At 44.4% G+C, this 21,093-nt stretch overlaps 1 protein-coding gene across 1 annotated transcript in view; it reads right to left on the bottom strand.

The window, feature by feature from the left end:
• dnah5 (dynein, axonemal, heavy chain 5) overlaps positions 1-21,093 on the bottom strand; it is a gene marked incomplete at both ends in the record, with an annotated part of 196,011 nt that overhangs the window by 20,092 nt on the left and 154,826 nt on the right. The window contains 5 exons of the mRNA XM_079837438.1: positions 994-1,199; positions 1,504-1,723; positions 2,283-2,528; positions 3,447-3,596; positions 13,571-13,692. Of these exons, the coding sequence (XP_079693564.1) occupies positions 994-1,199; positions 1,504-1,723; positions 2,283-2,528; positions 3,447-3,596; positions 13,571-13,692 (944 nt within the window). The remainder of the gene's footprint in view (positions 1-993; positions 1,200-1,503; positions 1,724-2,282; positions 2,529-3,446; positions 3,597-13,570; positions 13,693-21,093) is intronic.

Here is a 21,093-nt window from a genome sequence, read left to right on the forward strand (position 1 = left end):
GCCAGGTGCTGATTCTATTTGGCAACTTTTTGCATAGACCCTTGACAAAGATGACAGTGCAAATCATAGGCACATAAAAGGACCTTCTCGCAGAGGTGGAAAAGGTTATGTTCATGTCAAACTTCAATAATAAAGCAGTGGAAAGACATTTAAAGGGTTAGTTCACCCACAAATGAAAATTAGCCCATGATTTACTCACCCTCAAGCCATCATATGTGTATATGACATTGTTCTTTCAGACGAACACAAATAGAGTTATATTAAAAAAATGTCCTGGCTCTTCCAAGTTTTATAATGGCAGTGAATGTTGCTCTTTTTTTGCAACATTCACTGAAAAGTGCATCTATATCCATCATAACTGCTCCACACGGCTCCGGGGGGTTAATAAAGGCCTTCTGAAGCGAATCGATGCGTTTGTCAAGTCAAGTTAAGTCAACTTTATTTAGGATGTCTATGTAACGTTTGTGTAAGAAAAATATCCATATTGAAAACTTTATAAAGTAAATTATCTAGCTTCCGGTCAATTGTCTTCCGTATTCAACTTTTGGAAAAAGTGTAGTGCCTGCACCTCTTGCAGTTCAAAAAGCTTATGCTACATCTGACGACATTACACACCAGTTACGCTCGTCAGACGTAGCGTAAGCATTTTGAACTGTGAGCGGCGCGGGCTCTACATTATAACTCCAATTGTGTTCGTCTGAAAGAAGAAAATCATATATACCTAGGATGACTTGAGGGTGAGTAAATCATACGCTAATTTTCATTTTTGGGTGAATTAACCCTTTAAGAAGCCATATAATTCAAAATGGCGCCCACGTCCTCGGTTGCTTTAAGTTTGTGTGGCATAATTAAAGGGCGTATAATTATATAACCGATTAGTCAAAATAAACTTTACAAAACTTTTCTGAAATGAGTTTATGGTGCGTTTGGTTGATTTAATTTAGCTAATTATTATGATCTAGAAACACAGCTGCCCCATAATGCAACTCTCACCTTCTTGATGTCCATATCATCCAGGTGATTCTGGACAAACTGTATCGTTGCATTGAAATCTGCCTGGTTGAACTCATATGGGATGTTCCAACCCAAAGGTCCATATTTTCGCCTCTCTTGTACAGTGGAATGGAGAAATGCCACCCCGTACAACATGGGCCTCCATTGGACCATGTTACTCACATCTAGAAGATCCTGACTGATACCTGGAAAATATTATTAAGCATTACCAATTTTTAAGCCTTTCGTTATTAATATCACAAAGGATGCATTTTTTTCATGATCTTGGAATAATGAGGCTCCTCTTTAAAATAATTATATAGTCCAGATTCCTATAGTTCCATTAAAATTTCAAATCCATTAGTAGCCTCAAGTGATGGCACAGTTTTTCATCTCAAATAGGCAGTATATAAAAACACTCTATGACAGCCTGAAGTTGACATGGAGTGAAGTCCATATTGAAAACTGACAGCCGACTAAAGACTAAATATCCAGAGAGGTCAGGCTCACCTCCATAAGTCCTTTTAAGTCCAGCTTTCAGTCCCTGTGGAGGCTCATTGGTGAATTTGATTGACATCTGCAGGAGAGTGATAGGAAAGTGTCTGTGGACCTCAGTGGTCATCCACAGTCTGAAAGTGTCATGAACACTGTCTGTCTCTGTGATTGTATCCATGAGTTCGTCCATAAAATCCAGACCCAAGTGACAGTTTTGAAGTAAAGCCCAGCCTCCCTAATTAAAAAAAGGATAAGATTTGGTTTTAGAGAAAGTATTCAGGTTTGTAGACTTTTTTTGCGCACAAATACAGAGAAATAAGAAGGCCATCAAATGGAATTGCCAAAATCTATTTTTTTCAGCATCCCAAACTCTTCCGTCTGCCATTAGTTATAGACAAATAACTATTTTGCTGTGTCAGAATAACAGAAGCCATAGTGTTCACACTTTTGGGGGAATCAACCCATGAATGGCTTACTTATTGTCATCTCTGCATATTAAAGGGATAGTTCACCCAAGAATGCTAATTCTGTCATCATTTACTCACCCCCAAGTTGTCCCAAACCTGTTTTTGTTTCTTTGTTCTGCTGAACACAAAAGAAGATATCTGTTTTGTTACAAACATTCTTCAACATATCTTCTTTTGTGTTCAGCAGAACAAATAAAAAAATACAGGTTTGGAACAACTTGATGGTGAGTAAATGATGACAGAATTTGCATTTTTGGGTGAACTATCCCTTTAAGCTGGGATAGAAGCAAGTACTTTAACATTAAAAATGGTTGAATATGAACATACATTAGCCATGGAGTGCTGCAGAAGTTTGCGTGCATGAACTTCCTGCCCCTGACCCATTGAGACGTAACGAGTCTCAATTCGCTGTCGTTTGCCCAGGGCGATGATTGAGTCTGTTGGGTCTGAACCCATGGATAGGAAGCAGATGAGAGGAGTGCGTGGATCCGACTCCTCCCAGGTCTTCTCCAGGTCGAGAATCACTCCCTCAGCATATCTCTCCCCCATTGAGTGCATGATGTATTTTCGTGCCTTTCAATTACGTATTGGAAAACAACATTTTTTAATTATTTAAAAAAAAACAAAAAAAAAAAAACATTAATTAATATAGCACTTTAGACAATACAGATTGTTTCAAAGCAGCTTCACATAAATAAACAGGATAATAAAAGTGTTGCAAAATGTATCAATTATGAAATTACTTCAATTTCAGCTGTAAGGTCAGCTGTAAGGCTGCCTTGCTTGTTTCTGCCAACAGAATAAAACATTATGAAAGATAATTGTGACTTTTTTTATCTCACAATTGTGTTTACATCTTGTAATTCTGACTGTTTTTTTTTTTTCAAAATTGTACTCGCAATTGCGAGTTGTAAAGTCAGAATTGCGTGATATAAAGTCAGATTTTTATTCTCGTAATTGCGAGTTTATATCTCGCAATTCTGACTTTATAACTCGCAATTGCGACTTTATATCATGCAATTCTGATAAAAAAGTCAGAATTGTGAGATGTAAATTCGCAATTGCGAGAAAAATGTCAGAATTGTGAGATAAATTACATTATAAGTCGCAATTACCTTTATTATTTTTAGTATTGTGTTGTGAAAACAAGCTAGTAAGGCAGCTCTACCGAAGACAGTTATCAGTTATCTGATAATGTCAGTGCAGTCAAATTTTCTAAATGTTAAATGTTTAAAATAAAAGTATTTTTTTAATCCCAAACTGAGCAAGCCAAAGGTGACAAGGAACCAATACTCCATCAGCTGACTGTAGTAGAGAACTGGTCCCCTGACTGAGGCTGGTTTTCTTTATAGGAAATAGGCATGTTGTAATCAAAATTCTTCTGTTCTGTAATTATTATTTTGTTAATAACAGTAATGCGATTGTGATGAGCGAAGAATTCATTTTGTGCATTATAGTAATGAGACAGCTTCAAAATGAATTCATTCATACCTGAGCAATGGTTCTATCTGGACACCAGGATCGAATAAGGAGAAGTCGTCTGAAACAGTCCAGAGCCTGGTCATATGCATTTGGGATTGGTTCTTCCTCTGGTGCCTCTCGATCAAACCAGCTCTTCCACTGTTTCTCATGACGCCCAATCTGTTAATACATGAACACAAAAGTGAGTGAATCTGGTATTTATTTGGACAGTTGACATGAAATCATTTTGGGATGATTGGGGGGGGGGGGGGGGGTATGCTCAATGTAATTTTAAACAGCATTTTCATTTGATTGATAACTTTTTAGTTATATTTTAAATTTTAAAAGATCCAAATAACGGCTTTATAAATATTTTATGAATTTGTATTATTTAATGATCCATATATTATATTTAAAGGGATAGTTGACCATAAAAAATAAAATCTGTTATCATTTAGCTTATGACTTTTTAGTGTATAATCTGAATTATTTTCTTCTGCGAATGCAAAAGAATCTTGAAGAATGATGGTAACAAAAAATGTGTTTATCATTTGACTTCCATTGTTTGGACAACAAAAAAGACAATCTTCTCAAAGTATCTTTTATGTTCCACAGAAGAAAGATAGTCATACAGGTTTGGAAAAACAAGAACATGAGTAGTAATGACAACATTTTTAACATTTAATATATATTATATAGCATCTAAAATGAAGTTATTTGGAATTAAATTATTCGTCAAATAAAAAACATCTAAATGTTTTGTCTAATCAAAACTTATTCAAAGACTAAGGGTCAGATTCACTAACAGCTTGCGCCAGCGCATACCATCTTTTGGCGTTAAAAAACTACTGCCAGGATTTACTAAAGTCATGCAGTGAAATATTTGCACTGAAAGGCGTGGACAGAGTTATTTTTGCGGCTGACCTTATTGCATATGCATTTGTAGGAGTTTCCCTTTCAGACGCAAAATTTATGGGAGGAGAGTATTTAAATTAATCATGCAAGGGGATTTACAAAGGTTTACGCTAGTTAATTTACTGATATTTGCACCATTATTTACCGACCAAAAAAAGCATGCCTTAAACCAGATGCTAATTTGCACTGCTCTTGGTAGATTGTGTCATTATGGAAATAATCCAGCTGTGTATGTGTTCTTTAATTTGCTTGTTTTGAGTAAATCACGTGCAGAACTTTTCACTCCCATTAGCTTTTTTTTTGGGATTGCACTCTAATTTGCACTCGCAAATGTTTTTTTGCTTGTTTAGTAAAAATTTGTGAACAAAAACAATTTCTAAAACTAGGTCTTCTAAACATTAGATCGCTCACACCTAAGGCGGTTATTGTAAATGAAATGGTCACAGATAATAGCTTCGATGTACTTTGCCTTACTGAAACCTGGCTTAAGCCAAATGATTATTTCGGTCTTAATGAGTCTACTCCACCAGGATACTGTTATAAGCATGAGCCCCGTCTGATCTATAGAGATATTCTTAATGTTACCCAGAAAACAGGTCACAGGTTTAATTCGTTTGAAGTACTAGTGCTAAATGTTACACTCTTAGATGTAAGAAAGAAATCCGTATTATCTCTAGCCTTGGCTACTGTATATAGACCTCCAGGGCTCTATGCTGATTTCCTAAAAGAGTTTGCAGACTTTCTCTCAGATCTATTGGTCAACGTCGATAAAGCATTAATTGTTGGAGATTTTAACATACACGTAGATAACACAAATGATGCGTTAGGGGCTGCGTTTACAGATCTATTAAATTCCTTTGGGGTCAAGCAAAACGTCACTGGTCCCACTCATCGTCTTAATCACACACTAGATTTAATTATATCACATGGAACCAACCCAACCGATATAGATATTATACCGCAAAGTGATGATGTCACTGACCATTACATGGTAACTTGCATACTGCGTACTGCTGAAATCTGTCATGCTGCTCCACGTTATCGACCAGGCAGAACAATCCTTCCAACCACTATAGATAGATTCTCAAATACCTTACCTGATCCGTCTCAGCTGCTAAGTGAACCCAAACAAACAGATGAACTAGAGGAAATGACTAGCAGTATGAGCACCATTTTCTCTAGTACATTAGAAATTGTTGCACCAATTAGATTAAAAAAGGTTAGAGAGAAAACTAAAGCACCATGGTACAACAGTGCTACACATGTTATCAAGAAAGAAACTCGTAACTTAGAGCGTAAATGGAAACAAACTAATTTAGAGGTCTTTAGAATCGCGTGGAAAGATAGTATGTCACTGTGGCGGAGGGGGCGTGGTTTTGCGAAGTCTGTAGCGGGAGAGAGAGAGCGAGGAGACGAGCGGTGAGTAAATAGGTCAAGTGCAGATCATTAACACCTGTGTCTCGTTGCAGTAATTGGCGTGGAGAGACCGCATTTATGCCGCTGTCGGGAGTGAGAGAGAGAGATAGATCTGGACTGGGACTGCCTGCCGGAGAGAGAGTGAAAAGCTTCTTGAGAAACTGAAACTGAGTAAATTATTGAGTATTTTGATTGTTTTGAACGCCCTCGTGCGTGCTTTATGTTTGTAACGATTCTGAGTAATAAATTGAGTGCAGTCCCAGTCAAGCCGACCCCGTCTTCTTCCTTCCCACACCCCCACAGTCGAACCAACATTACACTGGTGCCGAAACCCGGGAAGGGAGAAGTTTGCCGCCGCCATGCAAACCCCGCCAAAGACGCCGCTTGCGGACCTCGTCCAATCGCTCGCCGGTCTTCACCAACAGACACACGAAGACCTGCTGGCAGTGAGGGCCAACCAGGATAAACGCTTCGAGGCCCTCCTCCTCGCCCAGCATGAAGACCGCGAGCTGTTCCGGAGCTGGATGGCCCGGGAGATTCCGGCCACCCCCCCGTCTACCACCGACTCGGCTGCTACCATCCACCTCTCGAAGATGGGCCCGGAGGATGATCCGGAGGCATTCATCGACCTCTTCGAGAGGTCCGCCGAGTCCCGGGGGTGGCCCCGGTCGGACTGGCCAATGCGGCTCCTGCCGCTGTTGTCCGGAGAGGCGCAGGTAGCCGCACACCAACTGCCAGTCCAGAATCTCCTGGCCTACGAAGATTTAAAGCGCGCCATTCTACAGCGGGTCGGCCGGAGCCCAGAACAACAGAGGCAGCGGTTCCGGATCCTGACCCTCAGCGAATCCGGCCGACCCTTCACCTTCGCGCACCAGCTCCGGGACTCATGCCGCAAGTGGCTGATGGCCGACGGAAGCGACGTCGAGGGAATCATCGACCGTGTGGTGCTGGAGCAGTTCATCGCGCGGCTTCCCCAGAAGACCGCGCAGTGGGTCCAGTGCCACCGCCCGACGTCGCTAACCCAGGCCATCCAGTTGGCGGAGGACCACATGGTGGCGTGCCACGGGGTCGGCGAACCCTTACCATCGGCTTCTCTCTCTCTCTCTCTACCCTCTTCTGTTTCCTCCCCTTCTCTCCCCAAACCTGTTCCCCTTCCCAGGTCGCGTGGGCTGTTCCCGCCGAGACCAGCCCCAAGGTGGAGGATGGGTGGCCCCAGCGAACCGGCAGCACCAGGGGTCCGGTCCCCAGGGGAGGGGCGACCGCTTTGGATCCCCACGCCTCTCCCTCTGCTCCAGCGCTCTCTCCACGCCAATCGCCGGACCTATTTCCGGCCACTAGGGCGGCGGGGAAGTCTGGGCCGGCTTGCTGGCGCTGCGGGGATCCGGGTCATTTCATCGACCGCTGTCCCGTCATGGAGGTCGGGACACTGGTCCGGGTCCCCGACACTCCGCAAGCCGCCCTCGATCAAGCTGGGTTGTACCTAATTCCTGTGAGTATCAAGGGGGGTACTTATCAAGCCTTGGTCGATTCGGGTTGTAACCAGACCTCTATCCACCAAAGCCTGATTCACCCTAAGGCATTGGGTACTAGCCGCACGGTTACGGTGAGGTGTGTGCACGGGGAAGTGGTTAATTATCCGTTGTTGCCCGTGGATATTCTATTTCGGGGTCAAAAGCATAGTGTTGAGGTAGCAGTTAACCCGCACCTCCGGCATCCGCTGATTCTGGGGACCAATTGGCCAGCATTTAATGAATTATTGGGGCACTTGTGTGCGGATGTTTCTTGGGGAAACCGTGTAAGCAGGAAAGAGTCGGTTGCTCAGGTGGGAGAGGTGGATTCGGGACCCCTGGGTGCTGTTCCGGGGGAACCGAGCGGTCTCGAGATGCCTGTTCTCGCAGACCGCGATGATTTTCCCCTGGAACAGTCCCAGGACGAGTCGCTAAAAAATGCGTTTAGCCAGGTCCGTTCCATCGACGGCCACCTCCTCCACCCTGACCAGCCACTCTCTTATCCTTATTTTTGTGTTTTAAAAGATAGGTTGTATCGGGTGACCCAAGACGCCCAGACCAAACAAGATACAACACAGTTGTTAGTACCCAAAAGCCGCCGGGAAATGCTTTTCCAGGCGGCTCATTCTAATCCCATGGCCGGGCATTTAGGACAAACGGCTACACTGAACCGTCTAATGGTCCGGTTTTTCTGGCCGGGCATTCACGAGAATGTACGCAGGTGGTGTGCGTCTTGTCGTGAATGTCAGTTGGTGAATCCACCGGCCACCCCAAAAGCACCATTGTGCCCACTCCCTCTGATGCAGGTCCCCTTCGAGCGAATTGGCATGGACCTCATCGGGCCATTAGAACGGTCAGCACGTGGGCATCGCTTTGCATTGGTTTTGGTGGACTATGCAACGCGATACCCGGAAGCAGTTCCGCTCCGCACTATTTCGGCGAAAAGTGTTGCGAGCGCACTGTTTTCCCTAATCTCCCTGGTGGGAATCCCGAAAGAGATTCTCACCGATCAGGGCACGGCGTTCATGTCACGGACGATTCGCCAACTTTACGAGTTGTTGGGCATTAAATCGATTCGCACCAGCGTCTATCACCCACAAACAGATGGTCTGGTGGAACGATTTAATCGCACATTGAAATCCATGATTCGTAAGTTCGTTCGCGAGGACGCCAAAAATTGGGATAAGTGGCTAGAGCCTCTGTTGTTCGCTGTCCGCGAGGTCCCGCAAGCCTCCACGGGGTTTTCCCCCTTCGAGCTTCTCTATGGGCTTCAGCCTCGGGGGGTGCTGGATGTCCTTAGGGAGGCTTGGGAGGACGGACCTTCCGCAAGTAAAAATGAAATTCAGTATGTCCTGGACCTGAGAACAAAACTCCACACTTTGGGGCGGCTATCAATGGAGAATTTGTTACAGGCTCAGGACAGACAAAGACAGCTGTACAACAGAGGGGCTAGACTTCGTCAATTTGCACCGGGAGATAAAGTTCTTGTGTTACTCCCCACATCCAGTTCTAAATTACTCGCAAAGTGGCAAGGGCCCTTTGTGGTCACATGGCGAGTTGGGGATCTCAACTATGAGGTGGTGCGCTCAGATAGGGAGGGAGCACGTCAAATATACCACCTCAACCTTCTAAAAAAAGGGTCTGAGGCGGAGTCAGTGATGCTTGTCGCAGCTCGCTGACGTCAAAGCATTACAAGCAGAGTTTGCTGACGTGTTCTCGCCCCTGCCTGGTCGCACAGACCTTATTCAACACCATGTTGAGACAGAGCCGGGCGTGGTGGTTCGCAGCCGGCCATACCGTTTACCTGAACACAAGAAAAAGGTAGTTCAGGATGAATTAGAGGCTATGCTGGATATGGGGGTAATAGAAGAGTCCAGCAGCGATTGGGCGAGCCCGATAGTTTTGGTTCCAAAACCTGACGGCTCGGTCTGCTTTTGCGTGGACTATAGGAAAGTAAACGCGGTGTCGAAATTTGATGCGTACCCAATGCCGAGGGTGGACGAATTGCTTGATCGGCTAGGGACCGCTCGCTTTTATTCGACACTGGACTTAACCAAGGGATATTGGCAGATCCCCTTGTCTCCAATGTCCAAAGAAAAAAACGCTTTCACCACGCCGTTTGGGTTACACCAATTTGTCACCCTTCCTTTCGGCTTGTTCGGGGCTCCCGCAACCTTCCAGCGTCTGATGGACAGGATTCTCCGGCCGCATGCTGCGTATGCCGCTGCGTACTTGGATGATATCATCATCTACAGTGTGGACTGGCAGCGGCATATGCAGCACCTGCGCGCTGTCCTGAAGTCGCTGAGAAGGGCGGGGCTCACGGCCAACCCGAAGAAGTGTGCGATTGGGCGGGTGGAGGTAAGATATCTGGGCTTCCACTTGGGACATGGGCAGGTGCGTCCCCAAATTGACAAGACCGCTGCGGTTGCGACCTGTCCAAGGCCCAAGACCAAAAAGGAGGTTAGACAGTTCCTGGGGCTAGCGGGATATTACAGAAGGTTTGTGCCTAATTATTCGGACCTCGCTATCCCGCTGACTGATCTAACTAAAAAGGAAGTACCGGATACAGTTCAGTGGACGGAGCGGTGCCAGCAGGCTTTCACCCAGATAAAGGCTGCTCTGTGTGGTGGGCCGACAAGCTCCTAATTTCTCTCTCCCTTTTTCCCTACAGACCGACGCCTCGGACAGGGGGCTGGGCGCGGTCCTGTCCCAGGAGGTGGAGGGTGAAGAGCGGCCGGTGCTGTACATCAGTCGCAAGCTCTCTAAGAGAGAGACGATGTACAGCACCATTGAAAAATAATGCTTGGCCATCAGGTGGGCCGTTCTCACCCTCCGTTATTACCTCCTGGGGCGGGAGTTCACCCTCTGTTCGGACCACGCCCCCTTGCAGTGGCTCCACCGCATGAAGGATACCAACGCCCGAATCACCCGTTGGTATCTAGCTTTACAGCCTTTTAAATTCAAGGTGGTCCACAGGCCGGGTGCTCAGATGGCTGTGGCTGACTTCCTCTCCAGGAGGGGGGGGGGGGAGGCTGCAGGCCGGACGGCTCCCCGGCCTGGTGCGGGCGGTGGGGGTATGTGGCGGAGGGGGCGTGGTTTTGCGAAGTCTGTAGCGGGAGAGAGAGCGCGAGGAGACGAGCGGTGAGTAAATAGGTCAAGTGCAGATCATTAACACCTGTGTCTCGTTGCAGTAATTGGCGTGGAGAGACCGCATTTAAGCCGCTGTCGGGAGTGAGAGAGAGAGAGAGAGAGATCTGGACTGGGACTGCCTGCCGGAGAGAGAGTGGAAAGCTTCTTGAGAAACTGAAACTGAGTAAATTATTGAGTATTTTGATTGTTTTGAACGCCCTCGTGCGTGCTTTATGTTTTTAACGATTCTGAGTAATAAATTGAGTGCAGTCCCAGTCAAGCCGACCCCGTCTTCTTCCTTCCCACACCCCCACAGTCGAACCAACATTACAGTCACGTTATAAAAAGGCCCTAAAAGCAGCCAGGGCTGAGCATCTCTGCAAACTAATAGAAAATAACCAAAATAATCCAAGGTTTTTATTTAACACTGTGGCTAGACTAACAAATAAACAAGCATCGCCTGAACAAAATATTCCGTTACAGTTTAGTAGTAATGATTTTATGAATTTCTTCACTGAGAAAATAGAAAGCATAAGAAACAAAATTGTAAATGTACAATCTTTAATAATGTCTTATGATTCAACCGCAATTATCGCCCCTCAAGAAGTACTACACCGCTTTACAACTATAGGACAGGAAGAGCTAAATAAACTTATCATTGCATCTAAACCAACAACATGTTTATTAGATCCAATATCCACTAAACTACTGAAAGAGTTGTAACCTGTAGTGGAAGAGCATCTTCTCAATATTATTAACTCGTCTTTATCTTTAGGTCATGTTCCAAGAATATTCAAGTTGGCAGTCATAAAACCTCTCATTAAGAAGCCACAATTAGATCATAATAACCTAGCAAATTACAGACCAATTTCAAATCTTCCATTCATGTATAAAATACTAGAAAAAGTTGTGTCCGCTCAATTGTGCTCTTTCTTGCAAGAAAATGATATCTATGAAAAATTTCAATCGGGATTCAGGCCGCATCACAGCACAGAAACCGCGCTCGTTAAAATCACAAATTATTTACTTCTAGCTTCTGACCAAGGCTGTATCTCAATACTAGTTCTACTCGATCTTAGTGCTGCGTTCGATACTATAGATCATAAAATACTCTTAGATCGACTTCAAAATTACACTGGTGTTCAGGGACAGGCATTAAACTGGTTTAGATCGTATTTATCAGACCGCTACCATTTTGTCTGTCTAAATGGGGAAAAATCAAAGATAACGTCAGTAGACTATGGGGTGCCGCAAGGATCCGTGCTAGGCCCTCTGCTATTCTCAATATATATGCTGCCACTTGGTAATATTATAAGAAAACATGGAATTAATTTCCACTGTTATGCTGATGACACTCAATTATATATTTCATTACGACCAGATGAAAACGCTAAATTATCTAAACTGACAGCGTGTGTTGAAGATATTAAATACTGGATGACATGTAATTTTCTGCTATTAAATTCAGATAAAACGGAGGTATTACTTATTGGTCCAAAAAACTGCCCACAAAACCTCTCACAATACAACTTTAACTTAGAAGGATGTCCTGTCACTTTATCCGATACAGTAAAAGACCTGGGTGTTATATTAGACCGCAACTTGTCTTTCGAAAATCATATTTCATATGTTACAAGAACGGCATTTTTCCACCTTAGAAACATTGCTAAGCTACGTAACATGCTATCTATTTCTGATGCAGAATAGTTAGTTCATGCACTCATGACCTCGAGACTAGATTACTGTAATGCTTTATTAGCTGGTTGTCCTGCATCATCAATAAACAAGCTACAGTTAGTCCAAAACGCAGCTGCTAGAGTTCTTACTAGGTCAAGAAAATATGATCATATAACACCAATTTTATCATCTCTACACTGGTTACCTATTAAGTTCCGTATCAATTACAAAGTATTGCTACTGACCTATAAAGCCCTAAATGGTTTAGCTCCAGTGTATTTAACGGATCTTCTATCGCCCTACAATCCATCGCGCTCTTTAAGATCACTAAACTCGAGGCTTCTGGTCATTCCTAGGATATCTAAGTCCACTAAAGGAGGGAGGGCATTTTCACATTTAGCTCCTAAACTCTGGAATAGTCTTCCTGATATTGTTCGAGGTTCAGACTCGCTGTCCCAGTTTAAAACTAGATTAAAGACGCATCTCTTTAGCCAAGAATTCACATAGTAAATACGTTTTATACTACAGTTAAATCGGATCAAAAGCATTAATATTCTGAACAGCAGCTATGCTAATTATTTCCCATCTGCTTTTCTGTTGTTATCTCAGGACACTAGTCCCGAGGTAACTAGTTCGTCAGCTCCAGTTTGTATCCAGCCTCTCATGGAGACTTCAGATGCCCCAACACCTGTGATGAGACGACTCGACGCCTGTGAAGAGACGACTCAACGCCAGCGTTGTTATGGCCTAAAATAATACATGATTGATTAACTTATTCTAACATTTTTCTTTAACATTCTCTTTCTAACATTTTTCAATGTACATTTATGAAATGCACTTTCTGTAAAGCTGCTTTGAAACAATGTGTATTGTGAAAAGCGCTATACAAATAAATTTGAATTGAATTGAATTGAATTGTTTAGTAAATCTGGCCCAAAGACTATACATGGTGACACTGGGAAAGCGTGGACTTATAGTGTGTCATGACATTGTATAATGAAATCTTGTATGTGGATTAGCAGTATTTCTGTAGTTGCAGTGTTCTATTAAACAAAGGGCCTTTAATCTGGTTTCTTTCAGCCACATGTAATTGATTTAGAGTTTCCCAAAGTGAGCTCATTTCACACTGCATTGAGCATGAGGTTCTCCCGGGCAGTCATGGCCTGCCAATCATCCGTCAGTGTGAGTGGTCTTGAATGTATTTGTGCCTCTGTGTGTGTAGACTAGATGAATCAAATATTGACATGTTTACTGCAAAGAGGGAGCAGTGAGAAGGATTTAATGAGGAAGGGGAGCTCAAAGCGACAGATAGTGTGTGTGTGTGTGTGTGTGTGTGTGTGTGTGTGTGTGTGTGTGTGTGTGTGTGTGTGTGTGTGTGTGTGTGTGTGTGTGTGTGTGTGTGTGTGTGTGTGTGTGTGTGTGTGTGTGTGTGTGTGTGTGTGTTCCATGAGTGGATGTGTCTGATCCTTTAAGAAACCACGTGTGTATAAGTATTTGACCACACACCTGATCTAGAATGTCAGAGAACTGCCACAGTTTGCTCAGCTCCACCAGGTTGAGCCATGTTATGTCCAGGATCCACTTTGCAGCTTTGGGTGGACAGGCTTTCAGGTCCAGCGAAGCACCTCCTGGATGACATCAAGAAAACAGATCACATCAAGTGCTGCCTTGTTCTTATAATGAAAACAAAATCATGATTTTTGCACCAGAGTGTAGGATATTTGAGAATTTCTTAGTTATATTTTTGTTTCTTATTAGCTTTCATTTTTTGAAGATCTTATTGCATGTTGATGAGTTTGTTTAGAATCGAATACTTGCTTACTACTGCTCAGATTTAGCTGTATACTGCCTATTACTATTCTATTTAAAGTAGTAGATGAAACAGAAAGGTTGTATATGTTAATATGAACTAACAATAAACAATACGTATGAAGTAATTACTAAAATTATTAAGTTATATTCTAATTAGCTCCAGAAAGAGGTATCCACTTATAAATTAGGCAGAGGAATGAAATTCCTATCATACACTATATTGCCAAAAGTTTTGGGACATCTGCCTTTACATCCACATGAATATTAATGACATCCCATTCTTAATCTGTAGGGTTTAATATGGATTTGGCCCACCCTTTGCAGCTATAATAGCTTCAACTCTTTTGGGAAGGCTTTCCCCAAGGTTTATGGGTTTATGTTTGTTTATGGGAATTTTTGAGAATTCTTCGAGAAGCGCATTTGTGAGATCAGGCACTGATGTTGGACGAGAAGGCCTGTCTCGCAATCTCCGCTCTAATTCAACCCAAAGGTGTTCTATCAGGTTGAGGTCAGGACTCTGTGCAGGCCAGTCAAGTTCCTCCACACCACACTCGCTCATTCATGTCTTTATGGACCTTGCTATGTGCACTGGTGCGCAGTCATGTTGGAACAGAAAGGGGCCATCCCCAAACTGTTCCCACAAAGTTGGGAGCATGAAATTGTCCAAAATGTCTTGGTATGCATTAAGAGTTCCTTTCACTGGAACTAAGGGGCCAAGCCCAACCCCTGAAAAAGAAAGACCCCACACTATAATCCCTCCTCCACCAAAGTTTGCACAATGCAGTCAGGCAGGTACCGTTCTCCTGGCAACCGCCAAACCCAGACTCAGACTTGCTAGACAGAAAAACGTGATTTGTCACTCCAGGGAGCACTATAACACTGCTCTAGAGTCCAATGGCTATTGACTCTGCAGAAAGTTGGCAACTTCTCCGCAATGTGTGCCTCAGAATGCGCTCTTTTACGTGGCCTACCACTTCGTGGCTGAGTTGTTGTTGTTCCCAAATGCTTCCACTTGACCGACAGTTAACCCTAGAATACCCGTGTGAATTCACTGAGCTCCTGAGAGCGACCCATTCTTTCACAAATGTTTGTAGAAGCAGTCTGCATGCCTAGGTGCTTAATTTTACACACCTGTGGCCATGGAAGTGATTGGAACACCTGAATTCAATGATTTGGATGGTTGTCCCAATACTTTTGGCAATATAATGACCACTATCCTGGCAGTAGATTTTGTACGATTCTGTGTAAAAATATAAAGAATTTATAGTACACAAGGTAGAAAAATCTATATTTGAACCCTGCCTAACTGCTCACTTCTAAATTATAACTTGATTGGCAGGTTAGTAAATGTTAAATCACAGAACTGTTGTCAACAGATACAAAATTTCGTGGCTTTTAATTTTATATTATTTATTATTTATATAATTATTGTATCCCTAACCCATTACACATAAGCAATTTTCATTTAATAATTATTATTAAACATTTAGTTTAAACTACCAAAATTACTTGCAGATAATATATAATATATGCAGTTTACGCTTTGATACTATTTTCACAAGCAAGGTGTACATTTAAAACTCATAGTACTAATATCGCAACATATCATCAAAGATGCACTTTTCAAACATTTCAGCATATTTTCAATTGTGTTAGTACAATAAAAATAAAAAAAAACATAAAATATAATTTTCACTACACAAAATAAATGTAGCAACTGCCTTTCATAAAGCTCTTACTATCAAACTTTTGATTTGCATCTCTTCTCATTCAGTTTAAAACATTTGTCTATTATTTAATCCAACTGATCTTAATGGTTAATCAATAAATCATTTGGTACACCTATAGTTCCCTTTCAAGGGAACGCGTTGCGACACCGCTTTGGGAACGCCTCTGCGCGATTGCGTCGTGAAGCACGTATGTAATCAGTCCAAAAGAGAGACGGAACATCATAGGCGGGTGACGTCGTAGACCCGGAAACTATAAAGCATACCAGCAAAGACACGCCTCCAGCTTCTGTTGTCTTCCGCAAGCTCGCTATGTAACTTTGTCCTTTGTCAGCTCTATGTCTGTGTCTGAGTTCAGACTTTTTTGTTTTTATATAACAAGTTTGCAACACATACTGACACACAAAAGAGAGACACTATGGCGAGCGAACAGCAGTACAGAAAAGTGTGTTCCTCCCTGCTCTCGCTACATTACGAGATACACGGGATGCACACTGGATGTGCATTGTTTGTTTGGGTTAGCAGCATGCTCAGTCGGCTCTCGAGGGGGCCGCCTGCGAGCTTTGCGAGGCGCTACCTCTAGGAATGTTGCAATCCCGCCGGGCGCTCTTCGAGGAGATAACTCCTAAATAATAAAAATAATAATAAAAAAAAAAAATATATATATATATATATATATATGTTTAATGTTTAATGTTTAATGTTTAATAATAATTATTAAATGAAAATTGCTTATGTGTAATGGGTTAGGGATACAATAATTATATAAATAATAAATAATATAAAATTAAAAGCCACGAAATTTTGTATCTGTTGACAACAGTTCTGTGATTTAACATTTACTAACCTGCCAATCAAGTTATAATTTAGAAGTGAGCAGTTAGGCAGGGTTCAAATATAGATTTTTCTACCTTGTGTACTATAAATTCTTTATATTTTTACACAGAATCGTACAAAATCTACTGACAGGATAGTGGTCATTATATTGCCAAAAGTATTGGGACAACCATCCAAATCATTGAATTCAGGGGGGGTTGCCAGCATCATTGGGGTCATCAGGTGGGCACCCTCTTTCACTGGTGTTTCGATGATAGGCCCACGACACCTCCAGAGGGCTCATCGGCAACACCTGGCGTCCCAGGTGTGCCCCCCTCTGCTTTCAACCCTTACTTGCTGCAGGTGTTGGTGGCAGTCCAGGTAGTGTCTCGCCTCTTTATCCACAGCCATCGACTTGCTTCTTCTGCTGCACCTGAGAGGGCTTTGATGGTTTGGCGTAGGGTTTGGCCTTGGATTCCCAGATCCTTGAGCAGCCTGATGGTTGACTTGCCAATGAAGCCTCTGCAGCCGACTTCCACTGGACAAACCTTGGCTTTCCATCCGCGTTGTTCAGCATCAGCTGCCAGCTCCGCGTACTTAAGGCTCTTGCGTTCAAATGCCTCCTCCACAGCAGCCTCCCAGGGAACAGTAAGCTCTATGATGTATACGGTGTGTAGTGAGGAGGACCAGAGCACAAGGTCTGGTCTGAGATTTGTTGTGGCTATCTCAGAAGGAAAGCAAAGCCTTTGGTTCAGATCTGCAGCCAACTTCCAGTCGCGAGCCCCACTGAGCTGGCCAATGTCCGATGTTGTATCGACTTTGATTGGCTTTGCTCCTTCTCGGACAAACTTCCTTGCGGAAATAAGATGGAGTGATGGAGAAGGCAAGGCATTGATCTTTACCCGCCTGGTATCCAAAACAGCTGCTAGGCACTTCAGGACGTGGTTGTGCCGCCAGGTGTAACGGCCTTGTGACAGACTTGTCTTGCAGCCAACCAGAATGTGTTTTAGGTTTGCGGGAGATGGACAGAGGGGGCACGTGGGGTCTTCTCCGTACCATTGGTTGAGGTTAGAGGGGGAAGGTAGGACATCATACGTGGCACGTAAAATGAAGCTGATGTGAAATGCTTCCATGCCCATCAGCTCCCTCCAAGAAAACTTTCTCCTCTCAACTCCCTCCCATCTCACCCACTGTCCTTGCTTGGCTTGTGAGACAGCGTTTGCATACCTTGTTGCCCGCTCGTGCTGACGCACCTCCTCGACGACCAGCTGTCGGCGCTGAGCTGGAGCTGCCCTATGCCATGATGGTCTGCTCTCTCCAAGGCCGAGACCTCCTCTCCCCTGCTGTACAAGGCCGACGATGTCTCTGTGTCTGAGGTCTGACTTTGCCTGCTGTGTAGCTTCAGCTGGGGTCCATTTCCTTCCGGTCTCCAGGGTAGGAGCTACTTGGGCAACGCATGGGTCACGGGACTCTGTTAGTGTCATTTCCAGTCTAACTTTAGAGCACTTAAACTCCTCTGTAAGGCTGGAAACAGGAAGCTCCAGAATGCCTCTCCCGTACAGTCCAATGCTGCTAAAACATTTGGGGAGTCCCAACCATTTCCTGGCAAATGAGCTGACCAACCTCTCCAGTTTCTCTACCTTTGAGATTGGGACCTCATAGATGGTAAGAGGCCACATCAGCCTGGGTAATAGCCCAAACTGAAGGCACCACAGCTTCAGCCTGCCAGGGAGCATGGTCTTATGGATACTCTTAAGGCCACATATGGTGTCCTGCCTGAGCTGGTCTACTTGCTCTGTGTCCTTGAGAGTGGCATGGTACCAACGTCCAAGACTCTTGACTGGCTTCTCTGACACTGTTGGTATAGACTCCCCACCCACGTAGAATCGGTGTTCCGTCAGCTTCCCTTTGACGACTGAAATGCTCCTGGACTTGCTCGGCTTTATTTCCATCCGGGCCCACTGGATGTTCTCATGCAGCTTGTTCAGCAGCCGCCTAGCACACGCTTTGGTTGTGGTGAGGATGGTCATATCATCCATGAAGGCCCTGATGGGGGGAAGACGAAGACCAGGTTTGAGCCTCTGCCCTCCCACTACCCACCGAGAGGCCCGGATGATGACCTCCATAGCCATTGTGAAAGCTAGAGGTGAGATGGTACATCCTGCCATTATTCCTATTTCTAGTCGTTGCCACGCTGTGGTATACTCGTCAGTTGTCAGGCATAGCTGTAGGTCTTGAAAATAGGATTTGACGAGGCAGGTGATTGGTTCTGGGACGCTGAAATAGTCAAAAGCCACCCAGAGGAGATTGTGTGGAACTGACCCAAAGGCATTTGCGAGGTCCAGGAACACTACATGGAGATCTCTTCCATTCTTTTTGACGGCTTGGATTTGATTCCAAATCATGCTGGTGTGTTCCAAACACCCAGAGAAGCCTGGAATCCCTGCTTTCTGCACCGAGGTATCAATGTAGTGGTTCTTTTCCAGGTAGACCGCCAGCCTGTGGGCCACTATACTGAAAAAGATTTTACCTTCTACGTTCAGGAGGCTGATTTGGCGAAACTGGCTGATGTCCACAGAGTCCTTCTCCTTGGGGATTAGGATGCCTCCTGCCCTCTGCCATGCAGTTGGAATTGCTTGCTTCTGCCACACCACCCTCATCAGCCTCCATAGAAAGCGTAATACCTCTGGTGTGTTCTTATATAGTCGTATGGGACTCCATTGGGCCCAGGGGAGGATGCAGCTCTTGCCCGTCGTACACTCCTCTCCACTTCGCTCCACTTGGGGGGGCTGGTATCCAACTGATGTTCCGGGGACTGTATCGGTGGCATATCGGGTGGCAGAGTTGTCGGTCCGCACAGCTGGCTGTCAGTGTGGTTTTGCTTGAGGTACGCTTCGAGATCTTTCTTTGATGTTACAAGTCTGCCACTTTTGTCCTTTGTGAAAACGCTTTTTGCAAACTTGAAGGGGTCTTTGAAGAAGTTGGATCTTGTTTTCTCCCTCATTTTACGCTTCTTTCTCAGATTCTCTGCTCTCCTCAAGGTTGACAGTCGGTTCTTAATTTCTGCCTGCAGAAGGTTAATTCCCTCCTTCTCCTCCTCTGGAGCTTTTCTCCACTGTTTTTTCAGCTGCCTTCTTTCCTTCACTAACCGTTCGACTTCCTGCTGCCTCCTGGACTTCTTTGGGGAGCATGATGTTTTCTTCCTCTTTTCTGCCATACCAAAGCGCTCTGCGCCATAGCTGTAAATCAGGTCTCCCACTCTCTCCAACTTCTTGACTGCAGTTCCCTTCAGTTGTCCCAGCAGTTTGCTGATGTCTGCGTCAATTGTCTCCCACTCCTTTTTCTCACAGGATTTTGGCCACTTGACTTGTGGTTTTCGCCCTTGGATCTTGTTCTCGGTTGCAGGCTGTGGCAGGTTGGGCTTATGAGGCACTGCTATGCTTGGCTCATCCTCTTCCTCTCAAGCAGGGGGACTGATGTTCTGCAGACTTTGGTTGTGGTCCTGCTGCTGAACTTCACTTGACTTACTAGTCAATGCGAGTTCCCTGTTGCTCAGCCACCAAGCACTTCTTCAAGCCTTGGTGTCTTCTCAGACCTGCATAGGATGTTACTTTAGTCCAGCCACATCTGCAGCTCTGGAGCGTAAGTCCTGGAGTATATGTTGACATCTCAGGTATGTTGTTGATCATCATTCTTGTCGTCTGTGTTGTTCCTGGGTCAGTAGCCGTGTAGTCTGTTAGTGAGTCATCATCCTCCCCCGCTCTCGCTGACTCTGGGGGTATTTTCTTCTTTGTACTTTTCGTAGCCAGAGATGGGTGGGACTTGTACACTAGTAGTGCCAGGTCCCTCCTGCAACAGGGAGCTAGCCTGAGGCAGGCCCAGTGGGGTCTTTCCCTCCTGCCAGCTGTCTTTCTAAGCGGTCACTAGGTCTTTCCCTAGTTGTCAGCTGTTCTCTTCACAGCAGTCACTGGGTGGATCCAGATGATCAATTCTGTTTTTAGGACTAGGTGAAACAATCCCGTTTAAACAACAATCCTGAGATATCAGTGGTGCCAATCTATAGGGATGGTTTTGACGCTGTTCCGATGGCAGGTCTAATTGAGTGGACTTTGCCAGCATCATTGGGGTCATCAGGTGGGCACCCTCTTTCACTGGTGTTTCGATGATAGGCCCACGACACCTCCAGAGGGCTCATCGGCAACACCTGGCGTCCCAGGTGTGCCCCCCTCTGCTTTCAACCCTTACTTGCTGCAGGTGTTGGTGGCAGTCCAGGTAGTGTCTCGCCTCTTTATCCACAGCCATCGACTTGCTTCTTCTGCTGCACCTGAGAGGGCTTTGATGGTTTGGCGTAGGGTTTGGCCTTGGATTCCCAGATCCTTGAGCAGCCTGATGGTTGACTTGCCAATGAAGCCTCTGCAGCCGACTTCCACTGGACAAACCATGGCTTTCCATCCGCGTTGTTCAGCATCAGCTGCCAGCTCCGCGTACTTAAGGCTCTTGCGTTCAAATGCCTCCTCCACAGCATATATATATATATATATATATATATATATATATATATATATATATATATATATATATATATATATATATATATATATATATATATATATATATATATATATTTATTTATTTATATTATTTAAGAACACGCCTCAGTTAAAAGCAGGCCTA

Source organism: Gobio gobio (genome assembly GCF_949357685.1).
Source record: "Gobio gobio genome assembly, chromosome: 15".
In the NCBI taxonomy this organism is placed as follows: domain Eukaryota; kingdom Metazoa; phylum Chordata; class Actinopteri; order Cypriniformes; family Gobionidae; genus Gobio; species Gobio gobio.